The sequence below is a fragment of the Corythoichthys intestinalis genome, chromosome 10 (assembly GCF_030265065.1).
Source record: "Corythoichthys intestinalis isolate RoL2023-P3 chromosome 10, ASM3026506v1, whole genome shotgun sequence".
NCBI classification, from domain to species: Eukaryota; Metazoa; Chordata; class Actinopteri; order Syngnathiformes; family Syngnathidae; genus Corythoichthys; species Corythoichthys intestinalis.
In genome coordinates this window covers 40,676,795-40,702,267 of record NC_080404.1, presented here as the reverse complement: position 1 = coordinate 40,702,267, position 25,473 = coordinate 40,676,795, and the positions used below count along the sequence as shown (strand labels likewise).

General features: G+C 38.5%; 2 protein-coding genes across 3 annotated transcripts; one reads left to right on the top strand and one right to left on the bottom strand.

The window, feature by feature from the left end:
• The first annotated feature begins 2,264 nt into the window (after positions 1–2,264).
• tm9sf3 (transmembrane 9 superfamily member 3) lies at positions 2,265–19,402 on the top strand. Of its 2 annotated transcripts, XM_057847952.1 has the most exons (17): positions 2,265–2,485; positions 6,220–6,415; positions 7,359–7,481; positions 8,240–8,400; positions 8,518–8,595; positions 8,814–8,945; positions 9,028–9,194; positions 9,411–9,505; positions 9,602–9,732; positions 13,475–13,614; positions 13,813–13,881; positions 13,958–14,104; positions 14,174–14,257; positions 14,331–14,407; positions 14,486–15,213; positions 15,537–19,166; positions 19,336–19,402. In XM_057847952.1, exons 1-15 carry the CDS (start codon positions 2,393–2,395, stop codon positions 14,551–14,553), a joined length of 1,761 nt encoding a protein of 586 aa, XP_057703935.1. In that variant the 5' UTR covers positions 2,265–2,392; the 3' UTR covers positions 14,554–15,213; positions 15,537–19,166; positions 19,336–19,402. The 2 variants fall into 2 exon arrangements, with proteins under 2 accessions (XP_057703935.1, XP_057703934.1); XM_057847951.1 differs by having other exon boundaries at positions 14,486–19,166.
• Positions 16,001–18,839, bottom strand: prdx3 (peroxiredoxin 3). The gene is made up of 7 exons (XM_057847954.1): positions 18,718–18,839; positions 17,894–17,984; positions 17,637–17,778; positions 16,809–16,944; positions 16,503–16,606; positions 16,227–16,392; positions 16,001–16,140 (listed from the first exon to the last, which is right to left on the bottom strand). The coding sequence occupies exons 1-7, from the start codon at positions 18,751–18,753 to the stop codon at positions 16,090–16,092; spliced, it is 726 nt and encodes a 241-aa protein (XP_057703937.1). The 5' UTR covers positions 18,754–18,839; the 3' UTR covers positions 16,001–16,089.
• Positions 19,403–25,473: the final 6,071 nt, after the last annotated feature.

Sequence of the window (25,473 nt, the reverse complement as noted above, 5' to 3'; positions counted from 1 at the left end):
TTTTTTTTACCTGTGGGTTTGCAGAGCGGAGGTGGGCAACAAACAAAAACCTTAGCGGTGACGCGCGTGAGCCAGCCAATGGGAGTGAAGCATTTGAAAGTTATTTTTAGAACAGCATGTCTCACACTCGCTTTCCAGACTCCGTGGAGTGACAGCCAAAAAACTGAGCCAAATGAAGTTGGAGGAAGAGGCGAAAAGGTACGGCAAATGGCGTGCTCAAAACTACGCAAGATTGATGCAGAAAACAGATTGTTTAAGGAGGAGTAGACCAACACATTTTTGTTCATTTTACCTGGCGGCAGCACAAGACCGCTATGCCTCATCTGTTCAGAGACTGGTGTTCTGCCAAAATCTGCTACATTGGCGAAACGTCCTACATCAGTCGAATTAGACACCCAAAGTACTACCGTGCGCGCTAAACTTGTTTTGTTTGGATGCATACAGGCAGAACGTACTAAAAATGCCTTAAGAAAAATACTTAAATGCAGTTATACCAAATAAGGACGGTTTAAATACGCTACGTGACTAATGTGGTCAACTGCTTCAAAGCTAACACAAAAAAACACAATGGTTAAGAGTATGAGAGGGTAACACATGCAAAAAGTATTTTTGAGGCAATGAAAAGGTTCTAAAAAACTAAATAAAAACAAAAATAGTGAGTACTCACCGCTTCTGACTGATGTGCGGATGCTTGCGCAAGCGCGCTGAGTGTTGTGTAGACGTTTCGCCGCGTAGTAAGGAATGGCCGAACAACGGTAACGCTTGTAAAAAGCAGCAATTTGAAAAGGCACTATGAGACGAAGCACGCACCTTTTTCGCAGTTTCCCTATGGACTCTGCCATCCGTTCTCAAAAAATACCGGAATTAAGGGCTCAATATGATCGCTTTATTATTTATTACTAATTAATTATTATTAAATATTATTTATTAATTACTATAAATTTATTTTTATATTTTATTTACATTTTTGAATGTTGTAATTATCAGCATGGCCACGTAAAGATACGTTTGTATTTTTGGGAAAAAAAGAGGCATTAAAAATATTCCCGGACCCGAGATTGTTGTAATATTTTAATTTCGGACCCAGAGGATTTTTAATTCATGACCCCTGCTTTAGCCCATTTCTTTCAACTGCTTGTCCTCTATCTGATGGGAGGAGAAAATGTTTTGCTCAGTGGAAGGTTGAATCACACATGGTATGAAGAAGTGCAACAGACTGATGGGTAGCGTGGACTCAAATTTTGACCTGTTTAAAAACATGCTGTTCAAAATGAGAAGACAGTTGAACGGGAATCCGCTTAAATATTAGGTGAGATGTATTGGTTTTGAATTAGATTTTTTTTTAATTATCTTACTCCGAAGGGTTCCGTGAATGCATATGTGAAACTCGTGGGGTTAGGTACCTTTAGCAAGGTTAAGAACCACTGGCAAAGCCTAACAAGAATGGTTAGTTGCACCCCCGGACTCCAGCACCCCCGCGACCCTACTGAGGAAGATGAATGAATGAATTATATGGTGATTAAAAGTATCAGGCGTTAATGGTGATGCAATGAAAAATGTGTGTGCACATTTTGTGCTGGTGCACCTTCAGAAAAAAGTTGGGCGCACCAGTGCAACAAATGCAAAAATTAAGTGTGGAGCCTTGGCAGTATACTGTATATCACAATTATTTTTTTTCCAATATCGTTCGGGCCTCTTCCAAACAGTGTTCAAGTTATCCGATGAAAATTCTTCTAGTATTAATATCGAAATATATCACAAACCCCCCAAAAATCGAAATGATAGTTTTTTTCCAAAGACTAAAGCAATAAATTGCCAGTATGCATTGTAAATAAGAACCTTTTTATTGACGGCGATGGACGTCCAAACCGTTTGAACTGAATGTTTATTCGCTGACATCCCTCACAGTTCAAATGGAGTGGACGTCTACTAATATTAAACTCATTTAAAGAGTTTAATTTAGTTTTTAAGAGCCACATGATTGGACGTCTATCATCGTCAACGCCATTGGAAAGTCCAAAGTTGGTTCGATTTTCAACATTTTCTAAGCGTTTACATTGTTATATTTTGCTGGGATTACTGGACTGTCTGTCTAACGTGAAGCTCCGGTTTTGGAAGTCGGATGACGTGGCTGAAGGTTGTGGGTGATGCGCAGCCAGCTTCCTTATTCATCGTTTTATTCACCGCTTTCTTACGTGGTTGGCTAAGACGAGTCACGTGATGCACTTTAGCCAATTGCAAGTGCATCCGATGAGGAATCGTGAAACCCTTACGCCATATGCGTAGAACGAAAGCGTCCCAAAAATCGCCTCAGTCATACAACCAGGAAGAAGGTGGTATAGCCCTGCTAAGCTAACACCCCCGATCTCTCGGCACACTTTCTCCGAAAAGAATGGGATCATCCAGGTGGAGGGTGGCAGCTGCGGTGTTCCTCAGTCTACTAGGCTCCTTGTCACTTGTCGAAGGAGATGAGCACGAACACACAGTAAGGCTGCGCGTTTAAGGCCGAATGAAAAAGGGGTTTCCTTTGATATAATGGACGTTTGTGCTATGTGCAACATGCTAACCTTTTCCTTAGCCTGGAAGGGAAGCTTGTGTCAGTCGTCGTGTTGCATGTCGTTTAATAGCTAAGGGAACGACAGGGAACTTGACTATTAAGCTAGCTAACCTGTCAACGCTCATCGGCCTAAGTGATTCTGGTTGGTTTGGTTAGCATGGCTTCTTAGCAACTCAAGCTATTTCGGAGCACCGGCCGGCGGAAGCGGCGTTCAAGTTTCACTGAAGAATAACTAGTGTTAAGAATAATATCTCTTGGCGAAAATACCGTAGCTAGGTACAAAACATTAGAAGTAATCTTTTTCACAAATGTTGTTTGCATTCTGCAAGGCTGACAGAACCATTGGTGGCCCTTTTTATTTCAATTTCCAAAAGAAATGAAAAAAGGGGGATGTGAAAGTTATTATTATTTTTTATTTTTATTATTGTTTGTAATCAAATGTCCAGTACATAATCTTTATGACATCATGTATTTAGGGGCGCTGGAAGTTACTCACAGCAGGGTGTGCTGAGGATCTTTTTTAGTTTTTCATACAAGGCGTGCAGAATGGTAGTACACACGGATGCTGGATGGTTTACGTACCACTACTATAAGGCTACTACAAAGACAGCGTTCTATTCACATACTGTTTGTATTGGAGTTTTTGTACTGGAAATAAATGTGCCCATGTAATATTTTATGCAAATCCCAGCCGCCAGATGGCGAAATAACACACGAACACATCTGAAAACTAAAAGGTCCAGTAAGCCTCGGTTTGACACCCCTTTTCTCTTTTCACAAAACTAAAACTAAATTGCGCACGAATAACTAGAGGCGTGCGAAATTTCCGATTCTTAGATTAATAGCGATTCGGCCATGGAAGATTCGAGAACGATTCACAAACATCCAAATTCCGATTATTGAATTATACCAGGTAAAGCAGAACTAAAACACAGCGCGGTCTTCGGGAGCAATGAGGAAGGGTAGATAAAAAACAAAAATACCTAACTGCGGCCGACAGCTGGTTCAAACACCCAGTTGCCAGTTGCTACAAACCTACGGCCACATACGGCTATAGTAGATATCACATATATGCAGAACTAGATGCTACATGACAGACGAAGACGGTGTTAGAACATATAAAGAGAACTAGATGTGAAATAACAGACTTGCCGTTTAGTAGTTGCTGCGTTGTAAACAGCCGCGATATTAAAGCAGTAGACTTCTCTAGAAGGCTCTGTTGTAGCGAACCTAATTTACTTTTTATCTAAAATACTCCTAAATCGGCAAAATCTTGACTTGAATCTATCTTTAAATGATGAAACAGTTTTAAAACTTCGACATGTACTTTGACAAGTAGACAGAAAGGAAATTATGGAATAACGGGAGCCATTTTACAAACTTTTAACGGTTGATTCACATCATTAAATTAATTGAATGTAGTTTAAAGCTGTTGATACAGAATAGGGACTTGAGTATTTTATGTAATGTTTTTAACTGTCAACTTGATACTGAAATATTAGTTTGGTTTAGCCTAATAGGATTTCTTAACTATTTTGGAACTAATGTACAAAGCATTAAACGTGGGGGGAAGGGAGGGGGGATTGACATCAATAATCGATTTATAATCAAATCGGAGCCTCTTAACCGTAATCGAATCGTTACGTACCTAAAGATTCCCACCTCTACGAATAACCAATAGTGCGGAAGATCAACAGCAACAATAAATAATATTATGGATACAATGCAAGCATGTCTTACTTATTTGAAGACACCGAAAATGGATTCCCTTTCCGGGCTTAACGGTCTAAATCTAAACTTTTCCTGACTGGGCACTATTGTAGCACTATCATAATCATCTTTATTTTGGACCTTGAATTGAATTTTGGAAAATTTCACTGTTTTTGTGTAGGAAAAAAAATCATTTTTGCACCATGGTAACGCTTCCTCTGTCAACAGTTAACTTTTCTGTTCCAATAGCGCCTTATTCAACATGACACTTGTAGCAAGCAAAGCAAAACACTTTTGATCTCTGATGATTAATGTGACGTTTGACTGCAGGGTCGGTTTTTGGAATCCTTGCCCCATCTGGCCACTGTTGAAGTGCCTTTGGGACACTAAACTCTAAATTGCTTCCAATGGGCCAGGCAGCAACCACCCATTGGTGTTGTAATATGTTTGTGAATGCATAAATGTGAGCACTGTAAATCGTTTTGGGCACTCTGATGTCTTAGATCAAGCGCTACATTAGCACTCTATTTTGCAGTTATCATCAATCAAATTTTTACCCCCACCCCAGGCTGAAGCATTAGCTATTTTCGTAATACAAAATATTTACAAGTTTTATCGTTTTCATCCCTTAATGTGTTAACACATTCATTGAAATTGATGTCAGTTGACGTCAAATTCGTCTTAACTGGGACTGGTGTCAGTTCCTTTCAGTTCAAATGTATTGGACGTCTATTGCTGTCAAAATGACGGCTAGTGAGTTCAGTTGGATTATCGACAAGCATGACATGGCAGTTCTCACAAAACAATCATGAAAGCACATATATGTGTATGTGTGTGTGTGTGTATATATATATATATATATATATACACACATACATACAGTGGTACCTCTACATACAAAGTTAATTCGTTCCAGGACCTTTTTTCTAAGGTGAAATGATCGCATGTCGAGCAGGATTTTCCTATAAGAATACGTTATAATTCCATTAATTTGTTTCACAGCCCGAAAACCTACACTAAATCCTTAATACATACTGCTGGTACCATTACAAATGGCAATTACACATAGCAAAACAATCACTAAAAATCTGAATAATAATATAATAATAACAATTTGTGTAATAATGTAACAAATTGGGTTCTAATGTGGCGAATGTGTTTTACGTACTGTACCTGAACGCACTGTGTGGCTGACGTGACAGATAGGTGCGTGCGGTAGAAATTTTACGTTCACTTTTAATGTCCTGTTGTTGTTAGCGTCAACTGTGGCGGACGGTAGGCGTGTTCTTCTGAAATAAATGATTAAGAACCTGACAAAGTTTGCGATTTCCTTGCCTATGTTAATAATAAATAATAATTGTCACCTTAACTTACAAAGCCTAGCGAACTGAGGTCGGAGTAGGACCGTCGAGATCGTAGACATTCTACGGCCATATTGTCGAGCCAGTTCACGGACACGCACACCACGTTCATATTTTTCTATCATTTTCATATTCATTTCAATGTTAAGCGTCACCTTTCTGATTTTTCACAATCTGCACTTTCTTAGAACCCATGTTTATTTCTCTCACAAGAAAATCCGCCGTGCGTCCACCTTGCGGCAAAACAAAGAAACTGCGGCGCTGTCATAAATTGTCGTATTTCGAGCATGTCGTTGGATGCAGAAACAATTGGCGAGTCAAATTTTACATCAGGTGTCGAGGTACCTCTATACTTTGTTTGCACATGCACTGTTTGTTTGCAGACAGTTTACATTTTAATTCATTTAAACATTTTCGAGGGCTTGACAAACACGCATTTCCAGTACTATATCATCTACCTTGCGCAATTAATATGAAGATCAGGGGGGATAATAACAATTATTCAATAGAATCTCATGGTCATTTTGACTCTTTTTATTTTATTTTTTTATGTCTGGCCTTCACACTAAGAACCCTTATTTTCCCTTTCAGTACACAGATAAGGAGGAGATAGTATTATGGATGAACACAGTAGGGCCTTACCACAACCGACAGGAGACATACAAGTATTTCTCTTTACCCTTCTGTGTGGGTGCAAAGAAAACCATCAGTCACTACCATGAAACACTTGGAGAAGCTTTGCAAGGAGTGGAACTGGAATTTAGTGGCCTTGACATCAAGTTCAAAGGTATTCGACTGTTGCACAGATTTTTAATGCTTGAAAGTCTTATCTGGCGGAAGAATTGCTTCTCTGGTTTTGATTCCTCTCCGACCATGCAATTCAAGGCACCTAAGTACAGCTTAAATTGTACATAATTGACACAGTACAGCCTATAAGACACCAGGCTGTGCTAAGGTTTGATTCTTTATTTATAACAGGTTTGCAAAAAAAAGAATGTTTTAAGTAGTAAACAAATATGAGCAAACATGTACACATGCTTGAAAGGGGCAGAAGGTACGATGCAGTTAGATGCAATGTAGAATTACGTGTAATGACTGTATTGTAAAAGACTCCCGTTTTAAAGGATGGCTAAACCTAGTGGGAATGTACAGGAGTTGGGTAGATATGGAAGTCAAAGACCCCATGAAGGATGTGATGGCAACTTCTGCAATTTAAATTTTTTAATAATAGAAAAATTGCTCTGCTTAAAATTGCTGTGTGCTGCATTGGTACCTGTGGTTTTGACTTCATTAATGCAGAAATGTCACATACTGAATGTACAGGTTTGATACCCAGCAGCACATTGACAATAGTTGTGTAAAAGTAGAATTCTGAAAAGATCAATATAATTGACGGATAAATTGGAACAAATGATTCTTTTGACACTGCGTGGCCCACAACATATATAACATCTTTTAAATGTGTTTCTAAATTTCTGCCACACAAAGGGAGTTGTAATACAAATGTTGCCCCTGCAACATTGTTGGGAAATTTTTGAGCTTTAGTACCCCCCCCCCCATCTAAATCATAGTTGAAAAAATGTCAACACAACACCGAGTTTGAGAAGATAAAATATGTTAACAACAACTGTTAAAACTTTTGGCAATGTTTGCATTACTTAAGCCTCTCAAACTGTATATACTGAATACCTTAAAATGATGTTTTTTTTGTTTTTTTCCAATCCCTCTAGATGAAGTATTACAGAAAACGTATTGCGAAATTGAGCTGGACAAAGTCAAACGGGATGCTTTTGTATATGCCATAAAGAATCACTACTGGTACCAAATGTACATCGATGACCTGCCTATCTGGGGTAAGTGACAAATAGAATTGTGAAACTGCACATCATTATAGTATTTGCCACGCTATATTTTGTCATTTTATTACTTGTGCATTCAGTCGATTGGGGGAAGAAGAAAAAGTAAATACATAAATTGCATATTGTTGGTACATTTTTATATCTTCTGTGTGATGTTACACTGGCATGCTGTCTATATTGTCGCCATGTGCATTAAACTATGAAATATGTCTGAACCCATTTATTAATCATTAGAAACCCTACCACTTCTTGGTTTATTTCCAATACTATGCGGCAGTGTCATCGTTTTTACAATTCAACACATTTAAATTAGTTTAAACAAATTATTTCCCTTAGATGTACCATTGCTTAGTGTCTTTTGAGTTAACAATGAAGCCACTCCTGTATATTTGATGATTTAAGTATCAGTGTCGCACGTTTTAGCTGCTCAAACAAAAGTGCGATTTCAATTTAATAATAGTGTAGTAGGTTATGGGTGGAGTGCATGTACATTGCCCTGTCCTGTGTACATACTGTCATGAAGCAACAATAATTGAATATGGACTTTGTCCTCAATACACTGGTGTGTCTTTTGTACAATTAAATATTGAAATATATCATTCATGGTAAAATAATAATAATAATTCTTATATTTGATTTGTTCCAAGGTAAACAATGCATGTAACATACTACCTTATTTTTTTTCTCCCTGTTAATTCCCTGGTTGGTGTATTTCCGCCAACAAAAATCTATCCATATTTGTTTCTTACCAGGTATTGTTGGAGAGGCAGATGAAAATGGAGAAGATCACTACCTGTGGACTTACAAGAAATTGGAAATTGGCTTTAACGGCAACAGAATTGTTGATGTCAACCTAACTAGTGAGGGCAAAGTTCGACTTGTGCCTAACACAAGGATTGCAATGTCTTACTCTGTGAGTACTGCATGAGCCACTGTAATTTACTTTGGTCAGATTATTGTTGTACCTGGAATAGATTGTGTAAATTGTATTTTTTGGTACACATAAAAGTTATAAATTATGCATGTACAGGTGAAATGGAAGAAGTCAGATGTGAAATTTGAGGACAGATTTGACAAGTACCTCGATCCATCCTTCTTTCAGCACAGGGTGAGTGGGTTGCATGTCTGTTTTTGGTCATGTCACATTATGAGGATGGTGTTAAAATGTGTGTGCACGTTCTCCATTTCTGTTCTCCTTTGGGAGTTTAAGAATCCTAATTAATGTCAAATGTTAAAAGTATAAGGCAACATTGAATCTTTTTATTGTCATCAAAGAAACAGCTTGGAGTTGCAAACCTCTTAATCTGTGTTACGAATTCTTCTTAGATACATTGGTTCTCTATCTTCAACTCCTTTATGATGGTAATCTTCTTGGTGGGTCTGGTGTCCATGATTTTGATGAGAACCCTCAGAAAGGATTATGCCAGGTACAGCAAAGAGGAGGAAATGGATGACATGGTAAGCTTAGTAATGCTTCTTGAGTGACAATAACTTATTCTGACAAATTACTTTATATGCGACTGTGGTTTTCCCCTAATAGGACCGCGACCTGGGAGATGAATACGGCTGGAAACAGGTGCATGGAGACGTCTTCCGGCCCTCGAGCCATCCGCTGATTTTCTCTTCACTCATTGGTTCCGGCTGCCAGATCTTCTCTGTATCTCTCATTGTCATAATTGTAGCAATGGTTGAAGATCTGTATACAGAGTAAGTCCCGAACTCCTTGTAAAAATGCCAGATTTAGCTCAAAATGCCATACAGTGTAGTGATTTTTCAATTGAAAATGCCAATGAATGAAGAAACCTTGTCATCTAGTTCAGTCGTGAACAGTCTTTAGCCCCTTAAAGTGCCTATTAAAGCTAAGTAAACAAAAAAATTAAACCTATTTTCCACATTTTTAAGAGCTTTCACTCTGCCCCGCAGGAGAGGATCAATGTTGAGCACAGCCATTTTTGTATATGCCGCCACATCCCCTGTCAATGGCTACTTTGGTGGAAGCTTATATGCCAAACAAGGAGGTAATGGTCATATTTGAAAAGAAGAATTTGCGTTTGCTGGTCCAGTTTAGTGTGATGCAATCGTATGCTTTTTTGTTTTGTTTTTTACCAATGCAGGAAGAAGGTGGATCAAGCAAATGTTTATCGGGGCCTTCATGATCCCAGCAATGGTGTGCGGAACTGCCTTCTTCATTAACTTCATTGCAATCTATTACCACGCCTCCAGAGCAATCCCATTTGGCACCATGGTGGGTTTACGGATTTTAAAATCACATTGCAGGGAAGTGTACAAGTAACAAATTTTTAAACCAAATACACTGCTTCTACCTGAACTCATTGTTCACAAACAACAGCGATAGACATCAAATCCATTTGAAGTGGAGGGTTTGTTCATTCACTGTCACCCTTCCAGTTCAAATGGATTGGACTTCTGCTAGTTATAAACTTAAATTCACTGGAGAAGGATTAAAATAGCCACATCATTGGCCGTCTGTGGGTGTGTTCATGGTTGAGAACAAGGATGCTTGTCTTCCGCTTGGGATTGTTTATTCAGTTGTGGTCAATAATTATTCAAAGACTCAGCAGTAAAGCAAACTCAATTCATCCAGTATGCACGTAATTATTAAACACAAACTAAAAATTGGAAAATTCATTGAGCCGAGGCACTCATTTTACCTGAAGGAAAATGTCACAATACTTTTTACACATATACTTTGTTTGTAGGGCTGCAGCTAAAGATTATTTTGATAATCGATTAATCGGACGATTAATGGATTAATCCGATGTTATTTTTTATTACCTTCACACTTTAAATTGAAGTTCTTTTAGACTTGTTGTAAGTAACAAAACAAAATGTATGACTATTTCCTTCAAAGATATTTTACTACAGCTTCCTGACTTAACTGTAGTCTACAGCTGTACTGTTTTAAGTACATTAAACTTTCTCATTACACAAATAAGACAAAAGTCTTGTTCATTCAAATAAAAAAAAAAATGTTTCCGATTGATAGTTTTTATCCTGTAGGCAAAGTGCTGATATAAATTGTGTCAATGATTCATTTATTTTCTTTAAACTAAACTACAAAATCAAATAAGGTGGAGGCAGACTGAAATAATAAGTTTTCCTTAGCAAACAGTTGTTCATTAAAAAAAAAAACCAAATCCAATTTCAAAGCACTCTGTCCTATATGGCAATTTACACGTTAAATGGCAGCTTATGTTGAAAGGAGACTCTAAGTGTTAGGCTAAGTTCATACCACAGGTCTTAATTAGAGCTGAAGCGAACACTCGAGCAACTCGAGTACCTCGAGTTTAAAAACTGATCCGAGTAATTTTATTCACCTCTAGTAATCGTCTAAGCATCACGTTTTGCTCGGACTACTTTTAATGCGGGACAACGCGCTGATGTCACGTGCGTAGAGGAAGAAGCAAAGAAAAAAAAAAAAAACTTACTGCAGCCGACAGCCGCTACAAACGATGCCGACGTTGCTAAATACTAGCTCGCACGATGCTACGTTGGTAGCATGGAGCGTCTGATGAGTCTCATAGAAATCACACGTATGTTGAACTAGCTGCGAAATGACACTCAGCCGCGTCTGGGCAGCGTTGGTAAACGGCCGCCATCTTAAAGCAGTAGAGCACTAAGCGCTAATAAATAAGATTAACGTTACTGTCACTAGCTCAATTAACGTTAGCCCTGCGGAGGGCTAGGTTTCTATTAATTATGACCACTTTCGATGCGTGGCTAACGTGTCTTACACACAGGCTTTAACATAACATAGCGTTGTGGAGGGATGAGGGTGTAAAATAAAAACTCAATAATGCTAACTATTAATTTTAGCTCAGTAATCATTGCTGGATAAAACACCAAGTAGCACTGGTCCCTAATGTGCTCCTATACAGCCTGTATCATACATTTATTTTGAACACTGCAAAAACTCAAAATCCTATCAGGACTTATAGTTTAGACTAACTTAAAACTTAACTAGAACTTAAAAACTGCTTGACACAAATAGAAATTCAATTGAAACACGTTGGAAAAAATCCTAACTTTTAAGTGATGTGTGTTATCAAGCGTAACGGCATTTTTAGGATTTTTTTTTTTTTTTAAATAAGATTTAAAGTTTTTTTTGAGTGAAAGCAGTGATTTAGTCTTTTTATATTCTAGTTACATCTGAGATGCAATTGTTGGCTGTTTTCAACAATATACATAGAAAATAAAGACATTGATTGACTGAAAATGGTTCAAGATTAGATGAAATTTCTTGTTTTCTCATGTATATTTATAATTGCTCTTCACCTAAAAATATATCTTTTATCCGATTACTCATTAATCGATAGAATTTTCAGTCGATTACTCGATTACTAAAATATTCGATAGCTGCAGCCCTAGTTTTAATGCACAATTCAGATTTGTTATGTTTTTTTGGCGGAAGCACACTGGATTTAACAACACAAAAGACAATCTAACTTTCGACACTTTGTAATGTTACTGATTCAGCAACCAACCTAATGATGAGTGTGGCAGACGAGCTGTGAACTCTCTCTCTTGCTCTAATCACTGGCGCACGCGTGCAGCCTCACATTACAGAGACCCAAACAGGACTGCGCATAGGTGCCGACAAAAATCGATTATCAAATTCGTTGGCAACTAATTTTTTAATTGGTTAGTAGGGATGGGAATTGATTAGATTTTTACAATTCCGATTCCATTATCGATACTGCTTAACGATTAGATTCTTTATCGATTCCCTTATCGATTCTCATTTTGACTAAAGGACTGTATGACGTTAGAACACAAGGAGCGGAGAGTGGAGTTGGTCTTTGGCACTTTTAATCCAACTTGGCAACAGACACAACTATATACAGGCCATGGCACTTGATATGACAATCACTCAATGAGCAGATGAGAGCATGCGTGGAAAGATGTTGATGTATTTGTATGTTTGTGGAAGAAGACTGGAATGTGTGGGTATGTGTGTGGTTCTGAAAGGAAAGAAAATTACATCATATTAGTGCTGATGCAATAAACAATGCAAATTGACTGTAAAGCAGTCAATAACACACATGACTCGCACATTAAAATGAAAACAGTGGCGAAAACTAAGCACTTTACACTCATGGATGTACAACATCATCTCAAGATGCTAAACTAACACATTCCCTCTTAACACAAATGTCAACACGAATATAATGTAAACAACGCTGTCCTTGACGCAGCGAGAACGAGCGAGAGCAACCAGCCGCCGTAACAGTAAAAACACGAAACGGTCTTGCTGATAACGGCTCTAACTTATCATAAGAACTTTATGGCATGAAGAGGAAATACTTACATTCGTTCATGGACGCACACAAATTAATACTTCCTCGCACATTCGGACACATCTTAACAGGTGGCTGTCCTCTGCTCGAAATGCGCACCTTACCCTTATTCTCTGTTCCAGAATACGCATCGCGCATGACTGAGAACAATAACCGGAAGTAACTTAGTGGTTGCTATGGGAACGAACGCATACCCATGGAATCTTTCTAACAGGAGTATTAAAATTGCTAATAAAATAGTTTAGGATTATTTTAGATGCATATATATTTTTCTTACAGAGTATTCGACAGGAAATACGATAGACGCATTAATAGACTTTTTGGGAAAAATCACCATTTCTGTAGTGTAGTCTCATGACCTGTGAAAATCAATGCAATTTCACACGGCAACAACTCTCTCCAGATTATATTTGATGAGTAGTCTCTCCATGAGTAATCATTTAGCCGTGCTTGACGAAACGAGTGTGTGCAACATTACAATACGTAAATCGTGCTGATTGGAATCGATAAGACAATCATTAGATAAATTGCCAAACAAGTCCATGTAATTGGAACACACGAAACCGTCCACGGAACACACGGAACAGTTTCTCTATAAGAACCGGTTCTTGATTCTCATCTCTGTCGATTAGTTATTGCAGCCTTATTTGACACTGTCTTTGTACGCAGGTGGCAGTTTGTTGTATCTGCTTCTTCGTCATTCTGCCGCTAAACCTGGTGGGAACAATTTTAGGGAGGAATATTTCCGGCCAGCCAAACTTTCCATGCAGGGTGAACGCCGTGCCGAGGCCGATCCCAGAAAAGAAATGGTAGGTGTGCTTTGACTGAAGTAACCTTTGGGGTGTTACCAGTGTAGGCTCCACTCCTAATTAATGTTTACAAAACCTCAGACTTTAACTTTTCAGTTGCCCAAAGGAAATAAGTGACATTATTTTCAAACTGGTATCATCCGTTTCCTCTTTACTTCAAACACAATAAAGAATATGTGGGAATTCCTGTGTCATTAGGTTCATGGAGCCAGCTGTCATCGTCTGTCTAGGTGGAATCCTTCCTTTCGGTTCCATCTTCATTGAAATGTAAGTCGACGTCCTCAGAGAGGTTAGGATATTTTAGTCTTATGATCACACAAGTTTACTTTTTTTCTCTCATCAGGTATTTTATCTTCACATCTTTCTGGGCCTATAAAATCTATTATGTGTATGGCTTCATGATGCTGGTCCTGGTTATCCTTTGCATTGTGACTGTGTGTGTCACCATCGTGTGCACGTACTTCTTGCTCAATGCAGAGGACTACAGATGGTGAGGGTCTCGTCTCAGCAGGCAACTTTGTCAGAAAATATATCTGAACGACACATTTATCCTTTCCAGGCAATGGACAAGCTTCCTGTCTGCTGCATCCACGGCAGTTTATGTTTACATGTATTCATTTTACTACTATTTCTTCAAAACTAAGTGAGTTTTGTTTTTTTGTTTCGAATTAGAAAACAAAAGTCCGCCAAACTGAGTTTTCTTTGGAATATTTCAGGATGTACGGGCTGTTCCAGACATCCTTCTACTTTGGTTACATGGCTGTGTTTAGCACTGCTCTTGGAATCATGTGTGGTCAGTCCTGCTTATTGTTCTTAAGAAACAAAGCGTCAATACAAATTCATAAGACAGTTGTATGTTTGCTTGTTTCAGGTGCAGTTGGATACATGGGAACAAGTGCCTTTGTGAGGAAGATATACACAAATGTGAAAATAGACTAATGTAGCACGGCAAGGTGGATCATGGTCACAGAATGGCCTGCGTGTATCCTGGAAGATGGCCGGCACACAACATCCTTTATTAGTTTTCTTTCTTGCAAAGAGATTGTGAGAATCTCACTTTATACAATGTAGTTTTCCATTTTCTGAATGAATTTCAAAGCTGCAAAACGAGGCGATCAGATGCAAAGCTGCCGATGAGGCATCAAATAAGGTTCTGTTTTTATCAGTTGCTTTCATACAAATATTGGGGGCAAATGTTAAGGCTTATGTGGCTTCTCTTCCTAACCAGTCCCACCTGAGACCAGACTACATACATGTTTATGGATGGAATAGTGCAGCTCTCTTCAGTGAAGAGGCCTAAGTATATTTGAAAGCCTTTATTTGTTCTATTGTGTCAGAATAACGAAGTCTGCTTTGTGCCCATATTCTGACCTGATTTCTATTTTGTATTCTTGAAGTCAATTCACAGTAACGTTAGTGCATAGTGCAGTACTTTGTTCCCATTTCCTTCCACTGCAGAAAAGTTGCTGTCATACGAGTCATTCCCCTATTTTGGCGGCTCTATAATTTCCTGTTACAGTGATCCATCCAGTTGAAATGTTCGAGTCCTGCTGTAGTTCACCGTGGACGTAAAAATTGAAGGCCTGATCAGCAGTTGAGGTACAGAATCAGTCTTTAAATGGATGTGATGCTCTCTCCCAGGTTCAGTCTTGTTTTCTTAATGTTGGGTTTGAAGTATGTCTACATGTAAAGATAATATATGTATGAGGGGAGTGTATATAACCTTAATGTACCTTTAGATGTAGATCCCAAAATGTTATTTTTGTTGTACAGATTTACGATAGGGTGTTTTTGTTTTTAAACGAATCAGCTTAAGACAAAAGGTATATTGTGCTTGGGGTGGGGCTGGTGGTGCTCTTTCATCTTGCCTGAAATTGCATGAGGTTTTCACCAAACCATCGAGTGATCAAATTGTTTCACAGGATCACCGTCACAATGGAAGGATGCATTGTGGAGGCAGGCTGGTCCACTTGGGTTCCCATCTTGATTTTGTATTATTCAAAGCTTTAAAAAGGCTCCACATCTCATTAGCCCTTATTTTGTTACCTAACACAACACGTGTGAATGTCCAAATGAATAAGCTTTGTTTTCACATACTGTACAAAAAGTACCCCTCCATAACCACACGGAGTGCTGCAGTCTTTAAAAATTTAATTTACCCTTACATATTGTGTAAATACAGTATGTGACCTACTTGTACTCCTTTCTCAGTTTCAATTCTTCCACACTGACGTTGATTTTGACACCTCATGTGTATTAATGTCTGATGACATTCTCATCCTGCATATTGTTGTAAAAAGGAAATAAAACATGTTTATGTACAGGGGGTTGTGATCTTAGGCCTTTTATCTTCAAAATTGGAGTAGCACTTGTGCGCCAACATTGGTTGACTACTATTCCTCATGAATTTTTATTAGCATATTTATCCATGTTATTGTACATTAAACGGAAAACAACAGACTAAGTGCTTTACAATCAGTTGACTTTCTCAAAGTACTCTTTAGATCCTTCAGGGGTTGGTTTGATCTGAAATGAGCGAGGAAAAATTATTTTCTAACGCAGAGTTTGTAAACAATAGTAAATGAATAGACTGAAAAATACTATAAACTCACTGTTGGTGACTTGGGGGTCCAACTAGCTGGACACACCTCACCATGGGTCTCCACAAACTGGAACGCTTTTACAAGGCGAAGGGTCTCTTCAACACAACGACCCACAGGCAGGTCGTTTACACTCATATGCTTCACCACACCGCTTGGATCAATGATGAACAGACCCCTAAAATGAACGTTAAAACACAAATGAAAAATGGTGGACACAAACATTGATCCCTCATTTTGTCGATATATATGTTGGGGGTCTGAAGCTTAATATTGATGCTGCAGTACCTCAGAGCAATGCCTGGGTTCTCCAACAGCACACCATAATCTCTGGAAATCTGCTTGTTGAGGTCCGCAAGCAGAGGGATGTGAATGCTGCCCAAACCGCCAGCCTTCAACATGAAAACACTGTAATTAAGATGGACTACAACTTTGAAATGATCAAGATAGTGCCGTTAAAAGGTATTTCCCTGCTTCCTCATTTGTATTTCATTTTAATATCAATTCATTTGTAAAGACTAGTCTTAAAGCAAAAATTTCAGTCATCAATTGTTAACTACTGATTTTGGTGGTGTATGTTGAACTTCAACATACCTTGCGAGGGGTGTTAATCCACGCCAAATGTGTAAAGTGAGAGTCCACAGACACCCCCACTACCTCACAGTTGATGTCATGGAACTCACTAGCCTTGTCGCTGAATGAGATGATTTCCGTCGGGCACACAAAGGTGCTATAATAAAACAAAAGATTTTTTTTGGTACAGAGACATTTGAGATTGTTTGTGGCTCACACAGTTATAAATTGTCTTGTGTTTTTTCTTTTCTTTTTTTAAGCCTTTACATCTATTGGTGAAGATAATCCTTGACTGATCCTCCATAGGGGAAATTTGGGTACTTCAGCAGCACACACTTTGTCAAAAGTATAAAATATAAACTGTTTAAAAAAAAAAAAAAAAAAAGTGATGCAAGGTATATACAACTAAAATAAGTACAAGTGGAACCTAAAGTGACTGAAAATAAATATGACAAAAACATGATGCAGTTCCATCAGAGTGTGTGTGTGTGTGTCAGAGAGCGGAAAAGGGGTTGCGTGAGTGAGAATGTCATTGTCCTAATTCAGGGACAACTGAGTGTGGACAGACAGTCCTCTGCTTATGTACAGTCTGATGGCGCTCAGTTCTATATCTAGGGAAGCCACGCGGTAAAAAGTTTTGAAACATTGAAAGCCTCCTAATGTAGATTCATTTAAATGACGATCACCGTTTTTCAACCACTGTGCTGTATTGTGTGATGTGGCACATGTGAAAGTGGATGATTTTCTACAGCACAGTAGCACAGTGGCATGGCACCATGGCAAAACACAGGACTAGATGATCATCATGGAGATGTTGTGATGTTTTTCAGATGGAGATTTAGCACTTACAAATCTAATGGGTAAAAGAAGAGGACCAAGTATTTGCCCTTGAAGTCAGCAAGGCTCATCTCTTTGAATTCTCCATTATGGACGGCTGTGGCTTTAAAAGCGGGCGCAGGCTGTGTGACAGCAGGGATCAATCTGCAAGCACCTGAATGAACACATTCAGTCATTGCACTGTGAACTACGGTACATTCTACTTGCATCAAAATTGAATTATTCTTCAGAGTGGTCTCATCAGAAATGTGCCTGTGACAAATACATACTAGTGGAGAGAGAGGCCTTCTGAAGAGCAGGAACGGGTACAATTCGTTCTGCCGCACCAATTCCATGCCGACATGGTCTTGCAAGTCTTGCCTGGAAAATGATAGCCACGAATTACCTAAATGAACTGCCACTGCAGCAGGCAAAACGGGCTATTCTTGACTATTCGCAATGGGGAAGGCCTTGTACTATTACCACAGTTGATGAAAACATTATAAACATACCTTTTAGAGCAGGCATTTGCGCAAAAATCAAGGAAATCTTGTCTAAAATACTGCGCTTGATCTCGGCATTGACAAAAACTCAAGGATTCAATAATAAAATGACTCGACAGTAATTTAAAAAAAAAACACATTTAGAATATTATCAAAAAATAATAATAAATAAGGTGATCATAAAATGATCACGAAAGAGGACAGTTTATTAAAAACAATAATACATAATAGGAGGTCAAGTGGTGCGCACTTGTTAATTTTAGTTTCGTAATCTCTTAATATGCGGCAAATCCTGGAGGCAAGTACAGCGACCGACAGACCAGTTATCCTTATAATGTTTGCTGAATGACATGTGCTTGACAGAAAGATGCTGCAAATGTTATATTTTTATGTGATCTTATTGTAATTATTCAATCACACTTCACTTGCGAAAGAGGTCAAGATCAGGTTGCACGCAGGCGAATGTGCGACACACAGTATGTCAATACAGCAATTGTTGAGTCTCCTTTTAAAGCATCTCTGTTTAGGTTTCATCGCGGACATTACATCGTACAGGTAAACTAATTTTAACCCTTTTCGTGACGCAATTTTAAGTAAAGTTGTCAACTCACAGACGTCCTGAAAAGTCTTCCAATGCTGGCTGCCATTTTGGATGGTGTCAGAGGGAGGGCGTTGCAAGGCGTTGGGACTTCACGTTGTCGCCACACAAATATGTACAATTTGGTCGTTTGCTTGTAATTTTTGTTAATGTTTTTTTTTTTTTTTTTTTGGTCCGAAAAATAGACAAAAACAAATAAAAAATTTGTTGCAATAAAATAAACTATATCGTGAACTTGGACCTTCTGCAGATTTCAATTTTCCGAGTGTCCCTGAATGGTTTGGCTGGACATGTGACTGAACACGGAAGTAGTTCCTAATTTGACCTCAAGAACACGTCAGCCTGCTTTTTGACAATATTTGTATTTAAAATAAAAAATTAAACCCTCTTCAGTTGAGTTTGCATTAAGTAACTACTGGTGCGATGGATGTCAACCTGTTGTACTGGAAGAGCCAAGGGGAGGTAATTATTAATTACCTCCAACTGCTTAATTACAAATTAAGCAGTTGGACTTTCTTCATCATCATGTTTGGTCAAATCAAATGACTTTAATATCTGATTATATGATGTCGTTAACGCCCTTTTTAATATTTTGTGTGCATTTTACATTGATTAACGTGTTATTTTTCAGTCTGTGTTTAGTCGTTTAAAAATATGGACGAATCTTTTGGATCCATTACTACTTCTGTCATCAAATGTGAGTATAAGGCGTGTAACAACAATATACAGTGATGGGCCTCTAGTATTTACTTGATTGTCTTGATCCAATCAGGAAGAAATAAAGAAAACTCGTGCACAACTTAGAAGTGGAGAAACAATCAACAAAACGGTCAGAGGTTCTCTGTCTGCTTGTCATTTACGCATCCTAATGTTATGTTTGCTCTTACTGCCTGTGCTTGTAGGATAAACAAGCATGGAAAATCCCCCTTGTAAGTAATGCAGGAGACACATGTCTGTTTTAGCTTCTAAATCGCTGTTTTGACTTGTCTCTTCAGCATTATGTATTTTACTGCTGTCTGTGTCTGCATAAATAACCATCATTTTGATCCCCAATTGTCTTGACAGGCATCTGTCCATGCTGATTCTGGTTCCGTGCTTCCACTTGTTTTTCGCCCTCCGGGTACAGTATATTTCAAAAGGCTATTTAAAATTTCAAAAATATTGTGGAAATATTAGTACTTTGCTTGCATATAGATGGATTTGAAGCAGAAGTATTTATTATTGATTAGACGTATTCAAAATGTGACTGCTGAAAGTGAACTGTAACACCATTCATTTCGATTCGGTCGCATTCAGCAACTGTGGAAGATGTTTCACTGCTAACAACCTTGCTTGTATCATTTTCCCCCTCAGCATTTTTTCCAATAGCAACTCCTTTGGTACGTCTGACATACCAGCATAATGTATGATAGTGGAAGGACTACTTAAAAAACAAATCTATTTGCAGGTGGCTGCCAGCTTTCTTCCACATAGAAATGTCAAACCAGCTTTGTTCTGGCAGGTATGGCATTTTATGGGTATTTCTTCTTTTTTATTTTTTCAAACCTGTACTATATTCCACTTGATATACATGACTTACTATGTCTCCTTGCAGTTTTTACTTCAGAGTTACACTGCCGGCTTCAATTACACAAACAGAAACTCTTCCTCGGAGCAGGTAATGTTGTTTTTGCAATCTAAAATGTGCTCCAATAAACTCAAATGAGACTTAGTCTCAATTGGCAGTTACAACAAGGTCTCTCAAGAATGAGGAGTTGGCTCCTTTATCTGTTTATCTGCAGGGTCAGACAGTGTCTCTGAAGCAGCTCCTCTTGATAACAGGGACGGTCTCATATGTAACATGTGCTGGGGTATGTACAAGAGCTATTGTGCTACATGAATATGATATTTAATGTAGCTATAAAAGTCACAATGTAGTGTTGCAGATTTTTAAAATACAGTGCCTTGCAAAAGTATTCGGCCCCCTTGAACCTTGCAACCTTTCGCCACATTTTAGGCTTCAAACATAAAGATATAAAATTGTAATTTTTTGTCAAGAATCAACAACAAGTGGGACACAATCGTGAAGTGGAACAAAATTTATTGGATAATTTAAACTTTTTTAACAAATAAAAAACTGAAAAGTGGGGCGTGCAATATTATTCGGCCCCCTTGCGTTAATACTTTGTAGCGCCACCTTTTGCTCCAATTACAGCTGCAAGTCGCTTGGGGTATGTTTCTATCAGTTTTGCACATCGAGAGACTGACATTCTTGCCCATTCTTCCTTGCAAAACAGCTCGAGCTCAGTGAGGTTGGATGGAGAGTGTTTGTGAACAGCAGTCTTCAGCTCTTTCCACAGATTCTCGATTGGATTCAGGTCTGGACTTTGACTTGGCCATTCTAACACCTGGATACGTTTATTTTTGAACCATTCCATTGTAGATTTGGCTTTATGTTATGGATCATTGTCCTGTTGGAAGATAAATCTCCGTCCCAGTCTCAGGTCTTGTGCAGATACCAACAGGTTTTCTTCCAGAAAGTTCCTGTATTTGGCTGCATCCATCTTCCCGTCAATTTTAACCATCTTCCCTGTCCCTGCTGAAGAAAAGCAGGTCCAAACCATGATGCTGCCACCACCATGTTTGACAGTGGGGATGGTGTGTTCAGGGTGATGAGCTGTGTTGCTTTTACGGCAAACATATCGTTTTGCATTGTGGCCAAAAAGTTCAATTTTGGTTTCATCTGACCAGAGCACCTTCCTCCACATGTTTGGTGTGTCTCCCAGGTGGCTTGTGGCAAACTTTAAACGAGACTATGGATATTTATGGATATCTTTGAGAAATGGCTTTCTTCTTGCCACTCTTCCATAAAGGCCAGATTTGTGCAGTGTACGACTGATTGTTGTCCTATGGACAGACTCTCCCACCTCAGCTGTAGATCTCTGCAGTTCATCCAGAGTGATCATGGGCCTCTTGGCTGCATCTCTGATCAGTTTTCTCCTTGTTTGAGAAGAAAGTTTGGAAGGACGGCCGGGTCTTGGTAGATTTGCAGTGGTCTGATGCTCCTTCCATTTCAATATGATGGCTTGCACAGTGCTGCTTGAGATGTTTAAAGCTTGGGAAATCTTTTTGTATCCAAATCCGGCTTTAATCTTCTCCACAACAGTATCTCGGACCTGCCTGGTGTGTTCCTTGGTTTTCATAATGCTCTCTGCACTTTAAACAGAACCCTGAGACTATCACAGAGCAGGTGCATTTATACGGAGACTTGATTACACACAGGTGGATTCTATTTATCATCATCGGTCATTTAGGACAACATTGGATCATTCAGAGATCCTCACTGAACTTCTGGAGTGAGTTTGCTGCACTGAAAGTAAATGGGCCGAATAATATTGCACGCCCCACTTTTCAGTTTTTTATTTGTTAAAAAAGTTTAAATTATCCAATAAATGTTGTTCCACTTCACGATTGTGTCCCACTTGTTGTTGATTCTTGACAAAAAATTAAATTTCATATCTTTATGTTTGAAGCCTGAAATGTGGTGAAAGGTTGCAAGATTCAAGGGGGCCGAATACTTTTGCAAGGCACTGTATAGCTTATGGTAAGTGTACCTTTATTGAGTGTTCTGCGTGTGTGTGTTCTTTCTAAATTGTTCGTTGTGGGAGATTGAAGATTGTGATATTATCTTGTTTTGTTTTTGTTTTTTTTCAATTACAGGCCCTTCCTCAAATTATTGTGAACCAACTGAGAATAAGTAGCCTACGTATCCAAAACTTCTTGAGGTTTATTGTTCCAGTCCCACTCTCAGGTTTATCTCTTAAAATAAAAATGATTAGATAAATGTCTTTGCAGTCTGGATGAATCCTCACATTTCCAAAGTCAGTCTTTTTCAGAAGATTAAAAAAAAAACAAACTTTTAATTGCTCTTAAGTATTGTATAGTCATAGAGCAGGCTATTTTTATCACTTAAGATTAGAGATAGACCGATTATCAGCTCCGATATTTGTAAATTTCACATATATCGGTATCTTTTTTTTTTCCCGACAAGCAGATACGAAACAATCAATTTCAAACTGGGTTATACAGTATATTTGTTATTTCTATGATTAGTTTGTTTTTACCTGTCAAGTTGTACGGTTTCCGTGTAATTTGTACAAGTGAGCACTGATTTTTAAATGTGTACGCCGTACATTCAAAAGGGAACTAATAAAAAAACGGGAGCGATTTTAACAACTTTAACAGTTGACTGACAACATTGAATGACTTCCAAACATACCAATGGTTACTTTTTTTTTTTTTTTTTTAATGGATAAAAAAAATATGAAAGGTAACACCAGTTACTTTGCCAAGTAACTAATTACTCTTAGATTCAGGTAACTGAGTTACTAACTCAATTACTTTTTGGGAGAAGTAATTTGTAACTGTAATTTTTTAAAGTAAGATTAACTACACTGGTCATAAAGATGAAGTCTGCAGAATGAAAAGTGACGACAACGGAGATTTTATTCTGCCAATTTGTTGCCGAACACAATTTGCCTGCAACTATTGGCGATCACTTCTCAGAATTAACAAAACAAATGTTCCCTGACTCAAAGATTACATCGGTAAGTTAATTTTATCAATTGACCTTTTTAATTTATAATTGGACACACTAACGAACTACCTTCAAGTCAAACTGAATTGCGAGCAGAAGTGCCATGAAGTGCAGCCATCAAAAGACATGAGACATTGCCAAAAGTGCTACATACAATTATAACAAAAGTCACTGTTAAATTTTAGTAATTATGATGTAGCTGAAGATATTGATTGCACTAGGTTATATGTGACAATATTACCAATAAATTCATAATATTTTAAAAATTGAGTTTTAGTTTTTGTTTCATATTGTACGCTATATAAAATGTAAGATTAGTCACCATTTTGTAAGAATGCCAAGTTGCCAACGGCCTCGGGTTGACACGTATGGTTTGTCCATTAGTCTGAACTAGAGCTGTCCCGACTAGTCGACGTCATCAATGACGTAAATGCGTCGACGAGCACAACATTCTGTCGACAGTTAATGAAGGGTTAAAAAAAATATGCGTGGAAAGTTGAGAATGACGCTCGGTATGCAAGCGGGGAAAATGGCACAAAGCCAAAAAAGCGCACCAGAGTGGCCAAAACATTGACTTATTTCAACGAAACAAAGGATGGTACACTGGTTTGTCCTGTCTCTTCAATGCCAAGCTTGCATACCAGGCTGTACGTTGGCTGTGAATGAACACCTAAAGCGCTGTCACCCAGTTTTAATTTTGGTAGACGACAGGAGACAACAAGCTGGTAGATCGTAAGTCCATCTAACTAAGGACAAATTTTATCGAAGTTTCTAAGCCTGTCGTGATATGAGATTAGTCCATTCATCGCACGGTAAATAAATATGCGGGCGGTAATTTTTACGGCTGCGTTTCATCGCTGTGTGCGTGTGGTCGTGCATACATTTGTGCATGCGTGTTGATGGCATATCAGACTCCAGTTCCTTTCACAGATGTTTATTGGTCATCTACACGCCATAGAATTCAAGTTCAGACATAAAAAATAAGGAAACACATCTACAGTGCCTTGCAAAAGTATTCGGCCCCCTTGAATCTTGCAACCTTTCGCCACATTTCAGGCTTCAAACATAAAGATATGAAATTTTATTTTTTTGTCAAGAATCAACAACAAGTGGGACACAATCGTGAAGTGGAACAACATTTATTGGATAATTTAAACTTTTTTAACAAATAAAAAACTGAAAAGTGGGGCGTGCAATATTATTCGGCCCATTTACTTTCAGTGCAGCAAACTCACTCCAGAAGTTCAGTGAGGATCTCTGAATGATCCAATGTTGTCCTAAATGACCGATGATGATAAATAGAATCCAAATGTGTGTAATCAAGTCTCCGTATAAATGCACCTGCTCTGTGATAGTCTCAGGGTTCTGTTTAAAGTGCAGAGAGCATTATGAAAACCAAGGAACACACCAGGCAGGTCCGAGATACTGTTGTGGAGAAGTTTAAAGCCGGATTTGGATACAAAAAGATTTCCCAAGCTTTAAACATCTCAAGGAGCACTGTGCAAGCCATCATATTGAAATGGAAGGAGCATCAGACCACTGCAAATCTACCAAGACCCGGCCGTCCTTCCAAACTTTCTTCTCAAACAAGGAGAAAACTGATCAGAGATGCAGCCAAGAGGCCCATGATCACTCTGGATGAACTGCAGAGATCTACAGCTGAGGTGGGAGAGTCTGTCCATAGGACAACAATCAGTCGTACACTGCACAAATCTGGCCTTTATGGAAGAGTGGCAAGAAGAAAGCCATTTCTCAAAGATATCCAGAAAAAGTCTCGTTTAAAGTTTGCCACAAGCCACCTGGGAGACACATCAAACATGTGGAAGAAGGTGCTCTGGTCAGATGAAACCAAAATTGAACTTTTTGGCCACAATGCAAAACGATATGTTTGGCGTAAAAGCAACACAGCTCATCACCCTGAACACACCATCCCCACTGTCAAACGTGGTGGCAGCATCATGGTTTGGGCCTGCTTTTCTTCAGCAGGGACAGGGAAGATGGTTAAAATTGATGGGAAGATGGATGCAGCCAAATACAGGAACATTCTGAAAGAAAACCTGTTGGTATCTGCACAAGACCTGAGACTGGGACGGAGATTTATCTTCCAACAGGACAATGATCCAAAACATAAAGCCAAATCTACAATGGAATGAAATAAATAAACAAAAATAAACGTATCCAGGTGTTAGAATG

What these genes read in the sequence shown, in the direction of transcription:
- prdx3 (XM_057847954.1), bottom strand. Translation starts at nt 18,753, where the DNA reads ATGGCAGCCAGCATTGGAAGACTTTTCAGGACGTCT. An exon ending in AACCCAGGCATTGCTCTGAG is followed by an intron (nt 16,393 to 16,502) that starts GTACTGCAGCAT and finishes CGTTCATTTTAG; the next exon opens with GGGTCTGTTCATCATTGATC. An exon ending in GGACCCCCAAGTCACCAACA is followed by an intron (nt 16,141 to 16,226) that starts GTGAGTTTATAG and finishes CGCTCATTTCAG; the next exon opens with ATCAAACCAACCCCTGAAGG.
- tm9sf3 (XM_057847952.1), top strand. Translation starts at nt 2,393, where the DNA reads ATGGGATCATCCAGGTGGAGGGTGGCAGCTGCGGTGTTCCTCAGTCTA. An exon ending in GAGATGAGCACGAACACACA is followed by an intron (nt 2,486 to 6,219) that starts GTAAGGCTGCGC and finishes TTTCCCTTTCAG; the next exon opens with TACACAGATAAGGAGGAGAT. An exon ending in CCGATCCCAGAAAAGAAATG is followed by an intron (nt 13,615 to 13,812) that starts GTAGGTGTGCTT and finishes CTGTGTCATTAG; the next exon opens with GTTCATGGAGCCAGCTGTCA.